The sequence below is a fragment of the Lepisma saccharinum genome, chromosome 12 (assembly GCF_977018435.1).
Source record: "Lepisma saccharinum chromosome 12, izLepSacc3.1, whole genome shotgun sequence".
Taxonomy (NCBI): Eukaryota; Metazoa; Arthropoda; class Insecta; order Zygentoma; family Lepismatidae; genus Lepisma; species Lepisma saccharinum.
The window spans coordinates 60,537,607-60,554,708 of NC_139240.1; the positions used below are offsets into that span (position 1 = coordinate 60,537,607).

General features: G+C 40.1%; 1 protein-coding gene across 1 annotated transcript; it reads right to left on the reverse strand.

Moving 5' to 3' along the window:
• Positions 1-1,806: 1,806 nt before the first annotated feature.
• Positions 1,807-16,243, reverse strand: LOC145996351 (acid-sensing ion channel 4-A-like). Its single transcript, XM_083132782.1, has 6 exons — positions 16,127-16,243; positions 15,191-15,322; positions 11,619-11,769; positions 4,923-5,102; positions 2,533-2,678; positions 1,807-2,253 (listed from the first exon to the last, which is right to left on the reverse strand). Exons 1-6 carry the CDS (start codon positions 16,241-16,243, stop codon positions 1,807-1,809), a joined length of 1,173 nt encoding a protein of 390 aa, XP_082988908.1.
• Between the last annotated feature and the right edge of the window lie 859 nt (positions 16,244-17,102).

Consider the following 17,102-nt stretch of genomic DNA (forward strand, 5'->3'; position numbering starts at 1 on the left):
TTTTTAAAATAGTTAAGTCTCGATATTTTCTGCATTGTAACATTTCTCGGAAATTGTTAGATTTTTTTGCAGAAATGGAAAAGAGAACAATCACTTATGGGAAAATGAAGTGTACAATTCGCCATATCCACAGTGTCGTGAATTTTTAAAGTTTTCTGTCCCAAACGCCGGTATTTAAAACATTTACCGTCGTCTCAAAGGAAATTACGTCCTGCACACCCCTACCTGAGATTTCTGCCTGTGTGTGGGACCTGTAGCTACCCATCACCGTGAGCAAATTGTTCAGCTACGAATGAGTAGCATAATCCGGTCATAGAGAGGTTCAACAACGAATGTCTGATCGTCGTACTGACCACACGACACTCTGTAACTGGTTGTTGCCGCCAATCTCTGCAAGTGCAAGGGGAAATGTCACAAAGGAAACATTAGTTAACATCGAATTATTGTAAAGGGCTTAGTGTATAATAAATATTATGCGCATGGCACTTAAATTATTTATTGTGGAGTACTTGGAGAGTTTCTGCAATTTAGGGACCCCATAATAACTAAACCATCGGGAAGGCATCTGAAAACATATTGTACGCCCTTAGTTCACCAGAAAAACAATTGCCTCATGACGCCGTTGAACAGGGCTATTATATATTGTGAATCCGTCGTTCTAAATCTCAACCCTCTCTGATTTCAAGCATATGAAAGAAAGGCACATTACTACAGTTACATATTACTCAATTAGGTGTCTCAAAAGTAAACCAAAAGATCCAAAACACTACGGATGAAAGTAATAATTTTAAAACACGGAAGTGATGATTACAAAAATGTGCGTGGTGTTGAGTAATCCAAGAAAGCAGCTTTCGAATTCAAAATAAATGCAGAAAGATAGAGTAAATCACAGAGATGCCAGTTTGTAATATAAAATTCCACAAAGAATGGCAACTAACTAAGTGTAGAGAATTGCTGACATCGTCGAATTGGAGCAGAAAAATCGAATTGATGAAACGCTGAGATTAATTGTTACTTCTGTGTTGCTGAGAAGTTCACAGATACATTGAGACGACGAGTTGATGAGGCGCCGTATAGTTGCAAAACAGCAGACGAGACACGCTGAATTGTGGATGAGCTATACATAAAGGACTCAAATACAGTAAATAATATAATCTCGGAAGTTATTTCTTTCTCCATGTGTGTATAATTTAACGAAAATAATTCATTTATTGTGTTCCCTCATATTGCCTAGGGAAACACTCTCCCAACTATATACCACATTTCTGCTTTTCGTTCGGACATTTCTAATATTATTAAAAATACTTTGATTTCTTTGCTGGATAAAAATGGAGGATTTCTTATCAAATAAATATTTTTAGAAATGTTTTTGAAACTTTATTACTTTCATAAAAACATAGCTAATCATAAAAGAAGTTTGTATATTCTTGTTTGGTGACTCCCTTCTACTGCATTATCATAATTTGAGATCAAAAACTATTTTCATTTAATTAGTATTTTATACATAAATTATGTTGAACGACCCAATGTTCTGGGTCGACTTTTGTGGCGAAGTGGTTGGCACAGGCCGGTACAACACCAATAATCTCGGATTCGAATTGAAGCCTCGGCATGGGTGATCTGTGTGGCCAATTTCATCACATCTTCACTTATCTGCTCATTCCAAGGTTAGCCAAAAGTGTTAGAAAACCGAAGTAATATTAATCACATGACTCAACCAATACTTTGAGACTGCTCATACCTATGGAAATATGGTACTTCTGATTAAAATAGAAATATCAGCAAACATAAATATGTATTTTAGCTTTACTGGCGATCCAGAGAACGCTTGAAGCACTGATAAATTCCACGCAGCAGCTTCTGCAGTGAATGGGCCATGCTGATGACTGAGACGCCCAGCAGGAAACCCAGGGACCCTCCGACGTCCGCCAGGAGCTGGGACCCGTCGTAGGCCCACACCTCCTCCAGCCTCTCCACGAAGTCGGAGGAGATCCTGATAGAGACATAGTTGTACAGATCATTCTTTCTCCCTATTCGATCAGCAGTTGAGTAATCCATTACGATCCTCGTGGTGTAGCAGGGACGGGGACAGTTGCACAACGAGTAATAGTTGCGAGTAGCTTTAAAGTACAAATTCGTAAGTCTCCGGTACGAAGAAATGTCGTTGCATTCTGGATATCCGGAGACGGTCATCCAAGGCCCCGTGCATCCGCTCTTATTGGCCACCCAGTTGTCGACGCACTTGGATACACACTGAAAGATAATGGTAATGGGTTCAATAAAGGTTTTAATCTCCTCACTAAATATTTACATATAAAAACAGAATGACACTACCATAGGCAGGATTGTAAAGCTCCCGCCAATAAATTTTCTGTCGTCTGCTGGCCGCTGTTGCCAAATGTATTATTTGTGCAAACATGGCGACCGACTTTGCTGTTGCACCAGTCCATCCAAAGGACAAACAAATAATTATAAATGTTCAACCCTTAGAGAGCAAATGTTTTTTCTCTCGTCCGTAATATTTTTAAATACCTTCGTAACGCTGTAGTTCCTATCCTCAATGCAGGGGTTCCGAGGGTAGTTCAGCGCTTGGACACTCTGCAGTCTGATGCTGATGGATGCCTGTTCGTCCGCCACAATTCTCAAGCTGGTTTTCTGTATCCAATGAATGTCGTACTCTGAAAGGAGTAAGGCAACTTCAAGCAGTCAGCCGAGTTCATATTTTTTTGTTAAAGGAGGAGAGACATGTTTTATAGTTACCGTGTACTCAGAACTCAGTTACAGAACTGGTTGTGGTGTCACTTTGTAACGAAATACATAAAGTTTGACTAGCGTAGTGGAATAATACCGAATTCCGCCACCGCAAGTGCCAGTGGCAGTTCCATTAAAAACGGCTGCTTTGACAGATCAAGAGCGAGCTCGCTGTGTGTTTTGGCCGCATTCACTTCCAACAGATGCGCACCACCTGACACGTCTATTCGTGTCAACTCTGTATACCACGGCTAATATCTAGGGTTATGGGTTCTTTTTTTTCTTCTGAAATGCGAATCAAACAGCAGCGATATATACCAATGGATATAAATAAAGGAAATATAGTATATTCTGTGAACTTATACGATGCAACGATTATATGCATGAATTGTTAGTACAAAATCTTCTTCCTTTTTCTTTCATGGAAAGGTCATCTTCTTCCTTCTTCTTTCATGGGAAGGATCATCTTCTTTTCGTCTTTTGTAGAAGGATTATCTTCTTCTCTCATCTTCTTGTACGGATAGATTGTCTTCTTCTTTCTTTTTCATTGAAAGATCATCTTCTTTGTTCTTCTATGGAAAGATTGTCTTCTTCTTTCTTCTTCTATGGGAAGATTATATTCTTCTTTCTCTTTTCATTAAAAGATCATCTTCTTCTTCTTTTTGCTCTCCCTATGGAAATATTATATTCTTCTTCTTTTTTATGGAATAATAGCCTTTTTATTCCTCCCTGTCGTTTCTAGTGTTACTCGATGTGCTTTGGGGCGACAAATATGGATATAACGCCACCAGGGTAACGACCAAAAGGACAACCAAGAATCACGTTTATACCAGCGCTACCATTAGCCCAGTGTGACAAATGTATAATAGCGCAACCGTAGTGCTTTGGGGCGACAAATATGGGTATGGCGCCACCAGGGAAACAAACCAAAATTCTAGCAAGAAGTTTCCGTCTCGCCAGAAAGAAGACACAGATTTTAATCAGTTTCTTAGCTTCTTCAATCTTCTATATATATAACGTAAGAGGATTATGTCGATCATTGATCTTTCTTTATTCCTTTATGTTTTTTATTCTTTCTTTACAACTATTTAATCACTACTCATTCCCTTTTATTTATTTTATTTGGTTTTACTCACTTTCTAGTTCCTCTTAATTCACTAATAATTTACTTTCCGCTTTTCACTTGTGCTGCTATCTATCGTCGTTTTCATCAACTATTTCCCCCAAAGTGTTTATCGTTGGTTTCGCTCATTCCAGCACGTAACACACCTCACTACCTCACCGAAGCCCTGCATATCCTCAATAACCGATTTCCATGTCTATGGATAGGTCGAGATAGGTCAATTGCTCACTTTGTTCACCTAATATGACATTTACTTCTGGGTTTCATTCATCGACCTTCAAATCTGTTGTTGAGAATATCCAAGACTTTGCTGAGGTGGTGCGTCATCTTGTCGGAATTGGATGTGGCCTTTAAACTAAAACAAACAGTGAGCCGGGTCTTGACCTGTGAAAGTAGTCACTTTTAATTGAACTGCTGCTGGCGTACATGTTTGGGGGAATTCGGTACTATTCCACAACGCTAATCAAACTTGATGTATTTCCTTACACAATGACACTAAAACAAGTTCTGTAACGTTTCCGAGTAATTTCTTATGTACTTACAAAGTTGAAAAGCCCGTTTTTAAATTGGAAATGCTCCTTAAACTTGGCTTTACGATGTATTGGAATAGAAAAACTGTCCCATCATAGGAAGAAAGTCATAGAAATGAACAAAAATATATTAGTGATTTCTATATTTTGTTTTTATCTCAAATGAGTATCAAATTAAAAACTTTTGCCCACGGTGAAAAGAAAGCCAAGAACTAATGCATCAACCTGATATATACAATGCGTTCTTTTTGGTTCTGGGCCGAGTAGTGCGTGGCATGGCACAGATGTCATTTTCGTCCCGTAACGTCCCTCTTATTTTCGCACATATCTTTAGCACGTAGACAATTATGTTTATATTGTATAACGAGTACTAAACTGTGTTACAAGAGTTGTTCACGCTCTATCTCGGCCGAGAGCCAAAACGAACTCAATGTACAAGCTATCATCCAGTCAACGCAGGAAATACTTCATAATAACAATGAGCTAGTCTTAATTTATCAGCACGTGATAATACGTACCAGTCCAAGGTTCCTTCTGATCATGTATGTTGATGAACACGCCGGGATTTTTGTCCAAATTGTTATAGTATCCCGTCAGCACGGCGAAACCAGAATCTCTTGTTGCTGTCTGGTTTATGGACAAGGTACTACATCTTCCGTTTATGAAGTACATTCTACTATCCTCGTGAATTCTATCTCCTGTTGGAGAGATGATATATATAAGTAGTGGTTAACGATATTTTGCAGATCCAGTTTTTAAAAACAGAATAATTCAATATGGTGTTCTTGAGTTGCTCCACATCATTTTTCACGATCATGTTCGGATCTGAGCATTTCCACAGCCGCGACGAAACCTTCCCTACCATTTATTTTTTATTTTCGACTTTTGTGAAGAAAAAGTCGCGATCATCCTGAAGTTGAGGCGAGCGAAGAATTTTTTTTTCCGACGAGCAAGCAAAGCTTTGTTTATCATGGAGTAGTTGATAATAGTTTGAATTTGAATTTAAAATTTTGGGTGCGTCAGCACTAAGGCTATTTTACACCCGTCACATTATACGGGGTCCAGCCTCTTATCGTTACACAAAACAACTCTAACGATGGATAACTAAAAAAGTAGGGGTAAAAAGACAGTTCTACGCCAGAAAGTGGCGCGTTTTTTGCAGCCTTAACGGAAAATATCGTAAGGCAAACGCGAAAGTGGCGCGCTCAAGGTTGCCAACCTACTGGGCTCTCGCCATAGCCTTTTACGATGGGGGTTCACCAACATCAAGAATAGTACAATCAGCCCGGTTCTACGCCCTTAAGTGGGGTTCAGTGTTGCCAACCCTCCCCAAGACAATTTCACCATGTGATCTTTTACAGGCCAAGCTAACCTACCAATAGGAGTTGGCAACACTAACTAGTTGCTTCTCAGCGTCTTGGAAAACGTCTTAAGACAAATATCTTAATCTTTAAGAAAGTCGACTTCCGGTTTGTCAATTCCGGCCTGTCAAGAAAATTTTCTTGAGACAAATATCTTAAGACGTTTTTCCAAGACATTGATTTTCTTGGCTCCTAATTGAGCTAGGATAACGATTTTACGTTTGTTGGATAGGATTCGACGAGAACTATTCGACTGGCAAATAAAATCGATTCTACCCCCTCCCCCTCTATTTTTTTCTAGCATACTGATCTATTGCGTGCTAACCAAACCTCTTGGGAGGCAGGGGGGCTCTTGTAACGCCACGTATGTATGTAATGCGATTTGTGGTAAGAGGGGGCTAAAATTTTAACCTTACAGCTAGAAAATGTTTCTATAAAATAACCATGTCTATGAACCTGTTTGGCTTCAGGAAGCAAGCTATGGAAGTGCCCGTCCAGCCCACGTCGTCGTCGTCGAGCTTCAACGAACTCCTGCCTTCCATGCTATCTAAACTTAACGGTCTGTTAATTATACACTTGAATAGTATTTTGACCCAGTATGACGAGGATGTGGGCAAAACTTTCTATGTATTCAACAACAACTTGAATTATTACCAGTTCCCCATCTCCGGCAAACTTAAGTTCGACATGAACCCCGAGAACGAAGGGGAGGCCAAGGTTTCCTCAGGCAAGAACATCTATCGCATCAAGCATGATAGGATGGATGCGACTACAACGTACGATGTGTCTGCTGGCGATCGCCTTTACGTGGAGCTCTTGGACGACTACGATAAACTCATCCCTCTTTTCATAGAAATGAAAATCACCTACCCTATAATAAATAAACATAGCAACAATGCCTAACGACATTTTCGGTCACACCAAGCGCGACGACCACGGCGACGAGCTACTCATGCTCGACGTCAGGGTCAAGAAGTTGCGAAGCGACCTGCAGGCCCTGCAGTCCACGCTCAACTCCAGCCTCCAGTCAGAGATAGCCAGCCTGCAGTCTCAGTGCCTGGACCACGTACTCAAAATTGACGCCGAGCTTAAATCGCTGCTGCAAAAGTACACCGACCTTGCTTCAATAGACAACTTCGACAACTTGGCGCTGAGTGTAGGCAAGCTCCAAAACGAACTTGTGAAGCTGCAGCAAGCGTAAACCTCCGACGTGGAAAAGCTGCAGCGACACTTGCAGGACCAAACGAGCACCATCCAGACTGAATTGCAAAACATTATCCAGAGCATCAAGACTCAAGATGACTACGATCGCGTGAATGCCAGTATTTCCAAATTGCACGAACAGTTTCAATCGTTCGAAATTCCTACGTTGGATAGCATCAAAGCTGAGCTTCAAACGGACGCTTTGCATGCAGCCATCAACGAACTCAAAACTAAACTCCAAACGCTACAGGACTTCATCGACAATCTACCTTCGTCCAGCGAGCTGAATGCCATTGTCCGTAGTGTTGCCAACATAAAACTCCAACTTGAGACCTACGAGGATTTCGGGAAGCTGCAAGGCACCATAGCCCATATTGAGGATGCTCTCGCCGTCATCAAAAATGATCTGGCAAACGTACACGAAGCACTGGAATCCAAACTGCCTGGCATCAGGGATACTCTGGCCAGCGTCCAACAGCAGATCACCAAGCTGGAAAATCTAAACACCTGTTAAATACATTTATTCTTGAACTGTTCGATTAACATGCTCCCGTCAGAAAGAAATGAGTCTCACGCCGCACACCCTAGCTGACGGACGACGTACGTCGGCTTATGGCCATGCGGGACAGAACTTACACCAAATACAGGAATGACGTAAAGAACGGTGACGCTAGCACATCCAGCTTTGAAAATTACAGAACCCTGAGGAACCGCTGCAATCAGGAGGTAAGATAAGCAAAGCGCCGATTCGCATACGAATTGCTCAACCACCAAAATAAATCGGACGTTCTCTGGGAAAAGGTGAAATTTCTAGATGTTGGGAAACAGAAAAAAGTACGACTACAGTCCTAAGTTTGCACCAGATGTACTGAATGACCATTTTTGTGACCTCCCGAATATTGATAATAATGTTGAACGTGAAACTACTCGGAACATCGCAACGCACTCCACAAATGCTTCAAAATTTTGCTTTTCTTGGATTTCACCGGAACAAGTTATATACTTAAGATAACATCGTCGGCTGTAGGAGTAAAGTGTAAATCACCAACCCTGAGACCTTCTGTAAACAAACCGTCTCACCGATTCGATGTATCACTCCGCGTCAGCTCATTCATGACCGCAATCATCTGCTGTTACACTCATAGTTCGCCGCACCTATTCATTTTATACAAGAGCCTCTGAATGTGATTTACCGCTCTCAAAACATCAGACGAATATGCAGCAGCATACATTGTTACTTTCCCGGTCATTCTCTCTTTCATAATTCTTTAAAACTGCAGACACTGACACACCACTGCACTGGGATACCAACTTAAACACTTCTTTTACTGGTTTCTCAGGACACCACTGACAGGACGTTACATAAATATTGAGCAGAATCTGTTTCTCGCCCCATTTCAAAGGCTATCCTTGCTCGGAGAACACTGATACCTTCCGGCACACATAGAACTCGCCATGTTATTTTTCTAAGGACAAGTCAGGCAATATTACTAAGTGGCACTGCTTCCTTGCTGTTCACATGATTATTTTTAGAAAATAACCAATGTTATAAAATATCATTATGTACACAAATCTCTAAGCTCATTGAAAGTGACAATGCATATTCGTACAAAATGTTCACACTTATCTTGCCTTGCCATGTCACCAAGTTATTTTACGAAGTGCACTATATTTGGCGGAACAAAAATCGTTATTAGGATGCTTGTCAAAGTTTCCAACCGCAATAAATTTTCGAACTTTCTTTGTCTTGTTTTGATCATCATCATCAATATATTTATATGACTTACAGCATTGCATCTGGCTGTTTATGCCCATTATATATTTTATTTACATAAGATACAATTTACATAAAATCTTCAAACAAATTTCAAATACACCCCTATCTATATCAAACCTTAGAAATATACATTACCATGTTATATAATTTTGTCTAAAAAAATGCAAGTAAAATATATTCAATTCGCATGCAAGAAAGAAGACAAATTTATGGGAAATGCTTACTGGTGCAAAGAGTTAACCATAAAGGTGAAGCAATAAGTACAAAAGAAAGAGCATTGGGTTTAAAGTGAGACATCATTTGCGGCAGCGTATCCCATACTACAAATTGGCCGTTGTTTTACCTTACGTAATGAATCCTGGATATTCGTGTGGATTATTTTACTTCTATGAGTTTGCAATGCTTTCTGCATGCACGTGGTTTTGTTTACAGAAGGTCTCAGGGTTGGTGATTTGAACTTTAGGTGAAGTTTCCATTCATGTGATCAAAAAAATCTTCCACCAAGTCCTTATTCCCATCACGGACATATGTAATTTCTCATTGCTTTCTGACACATTCTCGTCGCTTTGGAAACTCGCCCTATACCTAAAACAAACAACGAAATCAACGTCAACAATTTTAGACCAATCAGCATCCTTCCAGCTCTGTCTAAGGCCTTAGAAGATCTTATTAGTGTACAAACCCGTGACTTCCTAGCAAGAAATAACCTAATATACCACTTTTAATCTGGGAGAGAACACGTAAACTCCGTGTGTAAAGAGCTTTCGGTGCACTACACTCCCTTTACCGGCTTAAAAACTTCCTCCCCGACGTATAAAAACCAAACTTGTCCGATCTCTTGTTTCCCTATAATTGATTACTGTGACACTGTTTACTCGGACGTTAATCACGAACAAGTTAGACGCCTACAGCGAATCCAGAACGCCTGTGTCTGTTTCGTTTTTGACATAAAATATTCCGAACATCTGACACCGTATTATGCGAAGGTCAAGTGGCTGAAATTAAGTGATCAACGGATTTACCACAACCTTGTCGTACTGTACAAAGCCCCAGAAATAAAAGATCCAGAATACCTCTCCAGGTGATTTCAATATCTTTCCGACATTCACTACCGCAACACCATATCACGGAAAAAATCTCTGTTATCCATCCATATCCACAGATCTAACTTCTACGACAATTTTTTTTACCGTTACTTCTGCAGGACACTGGAACAGACTGCGCCCCGAAATCCAAGCCTCCTCCTCAATTGTAACATTAAAAAAAAAATTAAAATCATACATGCTAAACAATTGGACTTGTAGATTAAATTCCTAGAAAGCAATGCGTTATACATTTAGCTCACGAAAACTGTTTTCTATGTAGGTATTTGTGTGTGAATATGTGTGTGTGTATGTGTGTGTCAATGTAGAACCTGTTTTTGCTTTTATTTTTAATTTCACTTTTCACTTATATTTGTCATTGTGTTAGTAAAAATAATGAGGAATGTATGGTTAATCCACGGCTTGACTGCTCGTATTCAAACTATATTGCTTTAATTTTATTTTCATTTTACCTTCATTATTTTATTTTTATTTTTCAATTATCGTTTTTCGCCTTTTGAATTGTATACAATTAACTGTAAGGAAAAACAATTGACTCCTGTAATTAATGGTTAAGTGGAAGATAAGTCATTTATGCCTTAACTTCGCCATGTAAACAAAGTCGTAAATAAATAAATAAACAAAATCAAAATGTTATTTTATTATTGCAAGATCACGATATAAATCATCTGTTCTTATCACATAGACAAATGAATCTGTGTCCATGTATCCAATTTCAATATTTGATTTATACTTTGGCTTCATGATATCGTAATGAAATTGATACATTGGGAGTTTAGATAATTCTAGTACAGCAACACCCACAGCGATAGGCGTATCACATTTTACGAATGTATTGGCTCTATCAATTAAAAATAGATTTTTGGCGATGCAAGTGAAACTTTTTGTAAGTTGAATCAGCAATGAGTTTCAACTGCTTTTTCGGATCGGATACCAAAGTGCATCTCATTCTGTTTCGCTTATTTTCCATCGATTTACCATATATTGCATTATTTAACAGTTTACAAAACATTTTCTCTGCTTTTGAGCCATCTTGCACATGACTTGTATTTTTGTCGATATATTGTGCTAACCTTTTTCTTTGCCAAAATTTTACTTCTTTGCGTACTTTCGTAAGCTCCAAACCTTGCTTCACATAATATTGCAGGGGGGCGATAATGCTCAACATTATTTTTTCTATTTTCCAAAGTAAGCATCAATTTTGTTTTCTCAGTACCTGGAACATGTTGGGAAACGGGTGCCATGGCAAAGCCGTGACAGATGGATACTCTAGATCATCTTCCAGAAAACAGCCTTGTGTATGATCTTCGGACAACGACAAGAACTCTTTTCTTTCGAGATTTTCTAAAGTCATACATTCGTATATGCCGATAGGGAGTGCTTATGTCATAACATAAACGTAAAGATTATTCATATCGATGTAAATTGGGAATTTGCTAGGATCGTAATGAGGTACATAAGGATTGTTTGCTTTTGCATATCGAAGAGGACATTGCACAATTCCACCTCGCTTTCCATTTTCAATAAACAATAATTCGTCAACATCAGTGAGGAGTCAGATTTCAGCTTCAGTATATTTCAACGAGTCCGTGTTGCTTGCGCCGAGTCATTTGCGCCGAGGGTTCTTATCGGTTCATTTCCGCCGTGACATTTGTCAAGACCTTCCTTGGTGGTTTTTCCCACAATCCGGGGAAATAAATAAATTAACCTAGTTTGTCGACTTTAACATGGAATGGCTCTGAAGCCAAAATTGCTGTTAACAATAATCACCTGTAGGTCTCCGCTTGCCTCCATACATCACTCGAACATACATTTCCTTCCGTTTGTAAGTGGCTTCCTCCCAGAGATCCTTCAGGGATGTAATATTCGAACGAGAGACTATGCTGGCTATTGGTGTAAGGTGGAATAACCAGTTGTATTTCTGGAAGAGAAGAAGGTAGGCTTTTATGTAGAAGTTGTGCAGGAGAGACGAAATTTCACATTTTGCATCGCGTCGCCTGGAAGACAAATATATCAAGGACGTGGATGAATGTAAAGTGGAGAATGTAATGAAAATGGTAAGGAGGAGGGAGGAAAAGAGGAGCAAACAGGAAACCTGATGCCTTCCTTACATTATGTCTGGGCATGGAGAGCAAACAAGCTGAGAGGAGGAAAGAGTGAACATGATACACATTATACAGTATGACTGGAAGTGCTTTTCCAGAGATTACACTTTCCATGTTATGCAATACGACAAGGAGAGTTTTCCCATGGCTTACACAGTACACTATCCATGCTACACATTATACAGTACAACAAGGGGAGTTTGCCCAAGGCTTACGCAGTACAATATCCATGCTACACGGTTTACAGTACAACAAGGGGAGTTTGCACAAGGCTCACGCAGTACAATATCCATGCTACACGGTATACAGTACCACAAGGGGAGTTTGTCCAAGGCTTACGCAGTACACTATCCATGCTACACGGTATACAGTACCACAAGGGGAGTTTGCCCATGGCTTACGCAGTACACTATCCATGCTACACGGTATACAGTACAACAAGGGGAGTTTGCACAAGGCTTACGCAGTACAATATCCATGCTACACGGTTTACAGTACAACAAGGGGAGTTTGTCCAAGGCTTACGCAGTACACTATCCATGCTACACGGTATACAGTACCACAAGGGGAGTTTGCCCATGGCTTACGCAGTACACTATCCATGCTAAACGGTATACAGTACCACAAGGGGAGTTTGTCCAAGGCTTACGCAGTACAATATCCATGCTACACGGTATACAGTACCACAAGGGGAGTTTGTCCAAGGCTTACGCAGTACACTATCCATGCTACACGGTATACAGTACCACAAGGGGAGTTTGCCCATGGCTTACGCAGTACACTATCCATGCTAAACGGTATACAGTACCACAAGGGGAGTTTGTCCAAGGCTTACGCAGTACAATATCCATGCTACACGGTTTACAGTACAACAAGGGGAGTTTGTCCAAGGCTTACGCAGTACACTATCCATGCTAAACGGTTTACAGTAGCACAAGGAGAGTTTGTCCATGGCTTACGCAGTACACTATCCATGCTACACTGTATACAGTACCACAAGGGGAGTTTGGCCATGGCTTACGCAGTACACTATCCATGCTACACGGTTTACAGTAGCACAAGGAGAGTTTGCCCATGGCTTACGCAGTACACTATCCATGCTACACTGTATACAGTACAACAAGGGGAGTTTGCCCAAGGCTTACGCAGTACCCTAATCTTGCTAAACGGTTTACAGTAGCACAAGGAGAGTTTGCCCATGGCTTACGCAGTACACTATCCATGCTACACTGTATACAGTACAACAAGGGGAGTTTGCCCAAGGCATACGCAGTACACTATTCATGCTACACGTCATACAGTTCAAGGAGAGTTTGCTTATAGTTCACAGAGTTCACTAAACAAAAACCCTCTAGTATATCAGTATTTGTTGGGAAATTGGGAAAGTATGTAGGGTCTGTTCTATTATCAGGATCACTTAGTATGCCCTTACAATTATGCGACGTGTTTAGCAGGTATATATTTGTTATACTCAGCTTGTGCGCTATACCACCGCATCATGTCACTGTTCAGCGATGTCCATCACAAAGGAAGGTCAGGCTCATACATTTATATTTTCGATTAAGGTGACTTCAGAGGACTGAATGGTTGTAATGCATTTGGGACGTACATTGGCAAATATTAGCGGCGCTGTTACAGCATTGCAGTACCCACTTCCTTTTAGAATTACTCATCGCGACTTCATAAAAAATCCATATTCCAAAAAACAGATTATGTTGTAGAACAATACAATATCAAATACTAGTGCATTAGAAAATAAAAGGGCAGGGGTACACAGAACAATATCGTACACATCCACTGTTAAATCTTGAACGCACGACAATATATTACAAAAGATAACGTTACAACAATTGTGTCGACCTCGCAGATTCTAAGCTAGGCTCGTACCAAGCTGTGAAGTCTGAATGCGAAGATTTTCCTCCGATTAGCTAATAGGTCACCAGTAAGAAATATTAGGCGCATCCAGAAAGTAAGTTTCCCACTCGCCCACAGGTCGCAGGCCATGCGTATTGAAACTGGTTTTGCGCATGAGTGAGAGGCATGTGTCCTGATTTGTGAATGTCCTAGAAGAGGCCTCCCGAAAGTCCTCAGTAGCGTCGCGGCAGCGATGAAACATGGATGCTCTTATTCCATCTCCCGCCGCGTGTGAGGTTCGTTCGGTGATCAAGTTCTTGAACGCATAAAACATACAGTCAATCGAAATTCATCATCAGCTGTGCCAGGTGTATCGGCCAGACGTCATGAACAAGCAGATAGTGCGTCGTTGGTGCAGGACGTTTACTGAAGGCCGACAAAATGTGCATGACGACGAGCGCAGTGGACGACTATCGGCCGTTATGGACGAGCGTGTGGAGCAGGTGCAGCAGCGCATATCGGACGATCGTCGCGTCACGTTCACGGAACTCAGCAGCCATTTCCCGCAGATTTATCGGTCGTTGTTGCACGACATTGTTACCAAACGCCTCTTGTTCGGGAAATTGTGTTCCCGGTGGGTGCCGAAACAACTGACGCCCGAACAAAAAGGAAAATGCATGGGCATGGCGATGACATTTATGCAGCGTTACCATGATGATGAAGATTTTCTCAACCGGATCATCACAGGGTATGAAACGTGGGTTGCATACAGCACCCCAGAAAGCAAGCAGCAGTCCATGCATTGGCGTCACAGTGGATCTCCATGAAGGACGAAGTTCAAACAGACTGTGTCGGCGCGAGAAGTGATGTTCACGGTATTCTGGGACAGACAAGGCGACGAGCCATTCCGAATAAGCGACACGGTAAACTCAGTGCCGGGATGATCTTGCTGCACGACAATGCGAAGCCGATATGGCTAGGAGCACTGCAGCCCTTTTGGACAAGTTCGGTTGGGAGTTGTTCGATCATCCATCGTACAGCCCGGATCTTGCTCCAAGTGATTACCACCTGTTCTTGCACCTGAAAAAGTTCCTGTCCGGTCAACATTTTCACAGCGGCGAAGAGGTTCAGAAAGCTTCCACACAGCGGTTCGGCGCCCAGGCGACGGACTTCTACGACGCAGGTATACAGAAGTTGGTCCCGCGCTATGACAAGTGCCTGAATTCCGGCGGGAATTATGTTGACAAGTAACTGAACAAGTGCTGTATCTATGGCAATAAATCAATGAATGAAATAATATTTCCCTTTTGTGCAACACCCCAGCGAAATTTACATTCTGCATGCGTCTAATATATGCTGTTTTGAGGACCAGTGTAGGATTACCTCAAGAACTTTCATCTTGTATGCCGGGTAACGGCAGATGGTAATTGCTGGTTGCTGCAACTCTTTGTTCACTTCCAATCTAGTGCTAACAGACACGTCACCTTTGGTGAACTTCCAGTAGCAATGTTGCACCTGGAAGATAAGTCACTATGTAATAGCTTTGTCGTTAGCATATTTTAAATAATTAAGTCGTAACAAGAGCCCTTCATATATATATTAGACAAATAATAATTTAAATTTACATATTAGCGTATGAAATATGACGTTCATCTTCGTATGAACTCATATGCAGCTTATTTTGCCTACCATCAACAAGCATTGTTTGCAGTTTATATTATATCAAAATCTTTGTCACTTTTGAAAACAAATATTCAAAATTTTAAGATTAAAAACGATCTAGTTGATGAAAAATCCTATTTTCGAATTTCATGCATAACTATTAGTTTTCATGCAGTAATGGCAGACATATATTGTACGGAAAATAGTGCGTACTTAAAATATATGTTTTATGTACCTGATACTTCATATTTGTCATCTTTAAGCAAATTGGCATCATCTCTATGATCTTAGAAGGTTGTATGGTAACTTTGTCAAACTGGAAATGTTTGTACAGCAAAAATGTTATTCTCTTAATGTAATTTTCGTCAAAAATGCTGTTGTTCATTAAAGAACACTTTTGGTAGATGCTGTGTATAGCAAGTTTGAAATCTTTTGCAGTGCTGAGAAATTACGTATGAGCAAATGAATAACCATTTTCTTGATTTTGTAAAATATAATGTTCAGGTTGTAATTTGTATCAAAATTCGTGTTTTTATTGTTTCCTGTTTTACATCTATTTCTACATAAATGGAAGGAACATTTCATGTTTGTCATAGCATATGTAAATACACATTAACATGCATATCACAATTTCTCATAATATGTGCTGGCACTAACCTGAATAATCACCACAACGAAGCATACCATGAAAACTAACCAAGTAGGGCCCAATACCAGGACCTTTCTGGCAGCCTTCCTAACGATTCTTCTTTTATTTCGATTAGGATCCTCCATTCTAAGGTCTTTGATTGTAGTGACCATTATATTTTTACACACTGGTCTATCACCAATACGTTTGCTTCTGAAATATCGCATTTTCTGTTCAAATCTCGCCTTCGATCGACCTACGTTTTCTGTACTGTTCATTTTCCAATCCAAACTCATTCAGTGCCACTAGCGTAAGAACTTTTCGTATGCATAAAACTTAATACTATTTTGTAAATTTCTTATTCTTGTAACTGGAGTGCACATTGCATGAAAGATAAGTAATTTCAGAAATGGCACTCCACAAATAGATAACTCTTTTTCGCTTTTTCTTTACATACAAAGGGAAAACTGAAAGAAGCAAAGTGTACGCTATGTGACAGTTCTTTGTGACCACCGGCAAAGTTTACTTTATGTATTTGTGTAGTATAAATTGTATTAAAAGTTACGTAAGGTTACAGGAACTTCAGACAGAGAACGAGGTAGAAAAGGTATATAACCAAGGACAGAATGTTGTTGATTCGTTTGTCATTTGTTTGAAGAATGAAATGCTTTAAGTTGTAACTTTTCAAATATTCATGACTGAAAGAAATACAACTATTCCTATTGAAACGAAAGTTCCAACGTGTTTTCATTACACAAACAAAGTATTGTAGCCAAGTGTCAACGACAAGATATGGACGACTGCAACTAGTAAACAATCAAACTAAGCATAATAACCAAATTTGATGTACAAGAAAAGCGAGTTTGAAAAATAATTATTCGAACTTCACTTAAGTACACTTTCTAGGAGATAATACACCATATCGAAAAGGTGTAATCTAAGATCCGGAATGCTCTTTATGCATCAGTTGTAAGGTGTACGGTATAGCACAGGAAATGCCGTTGA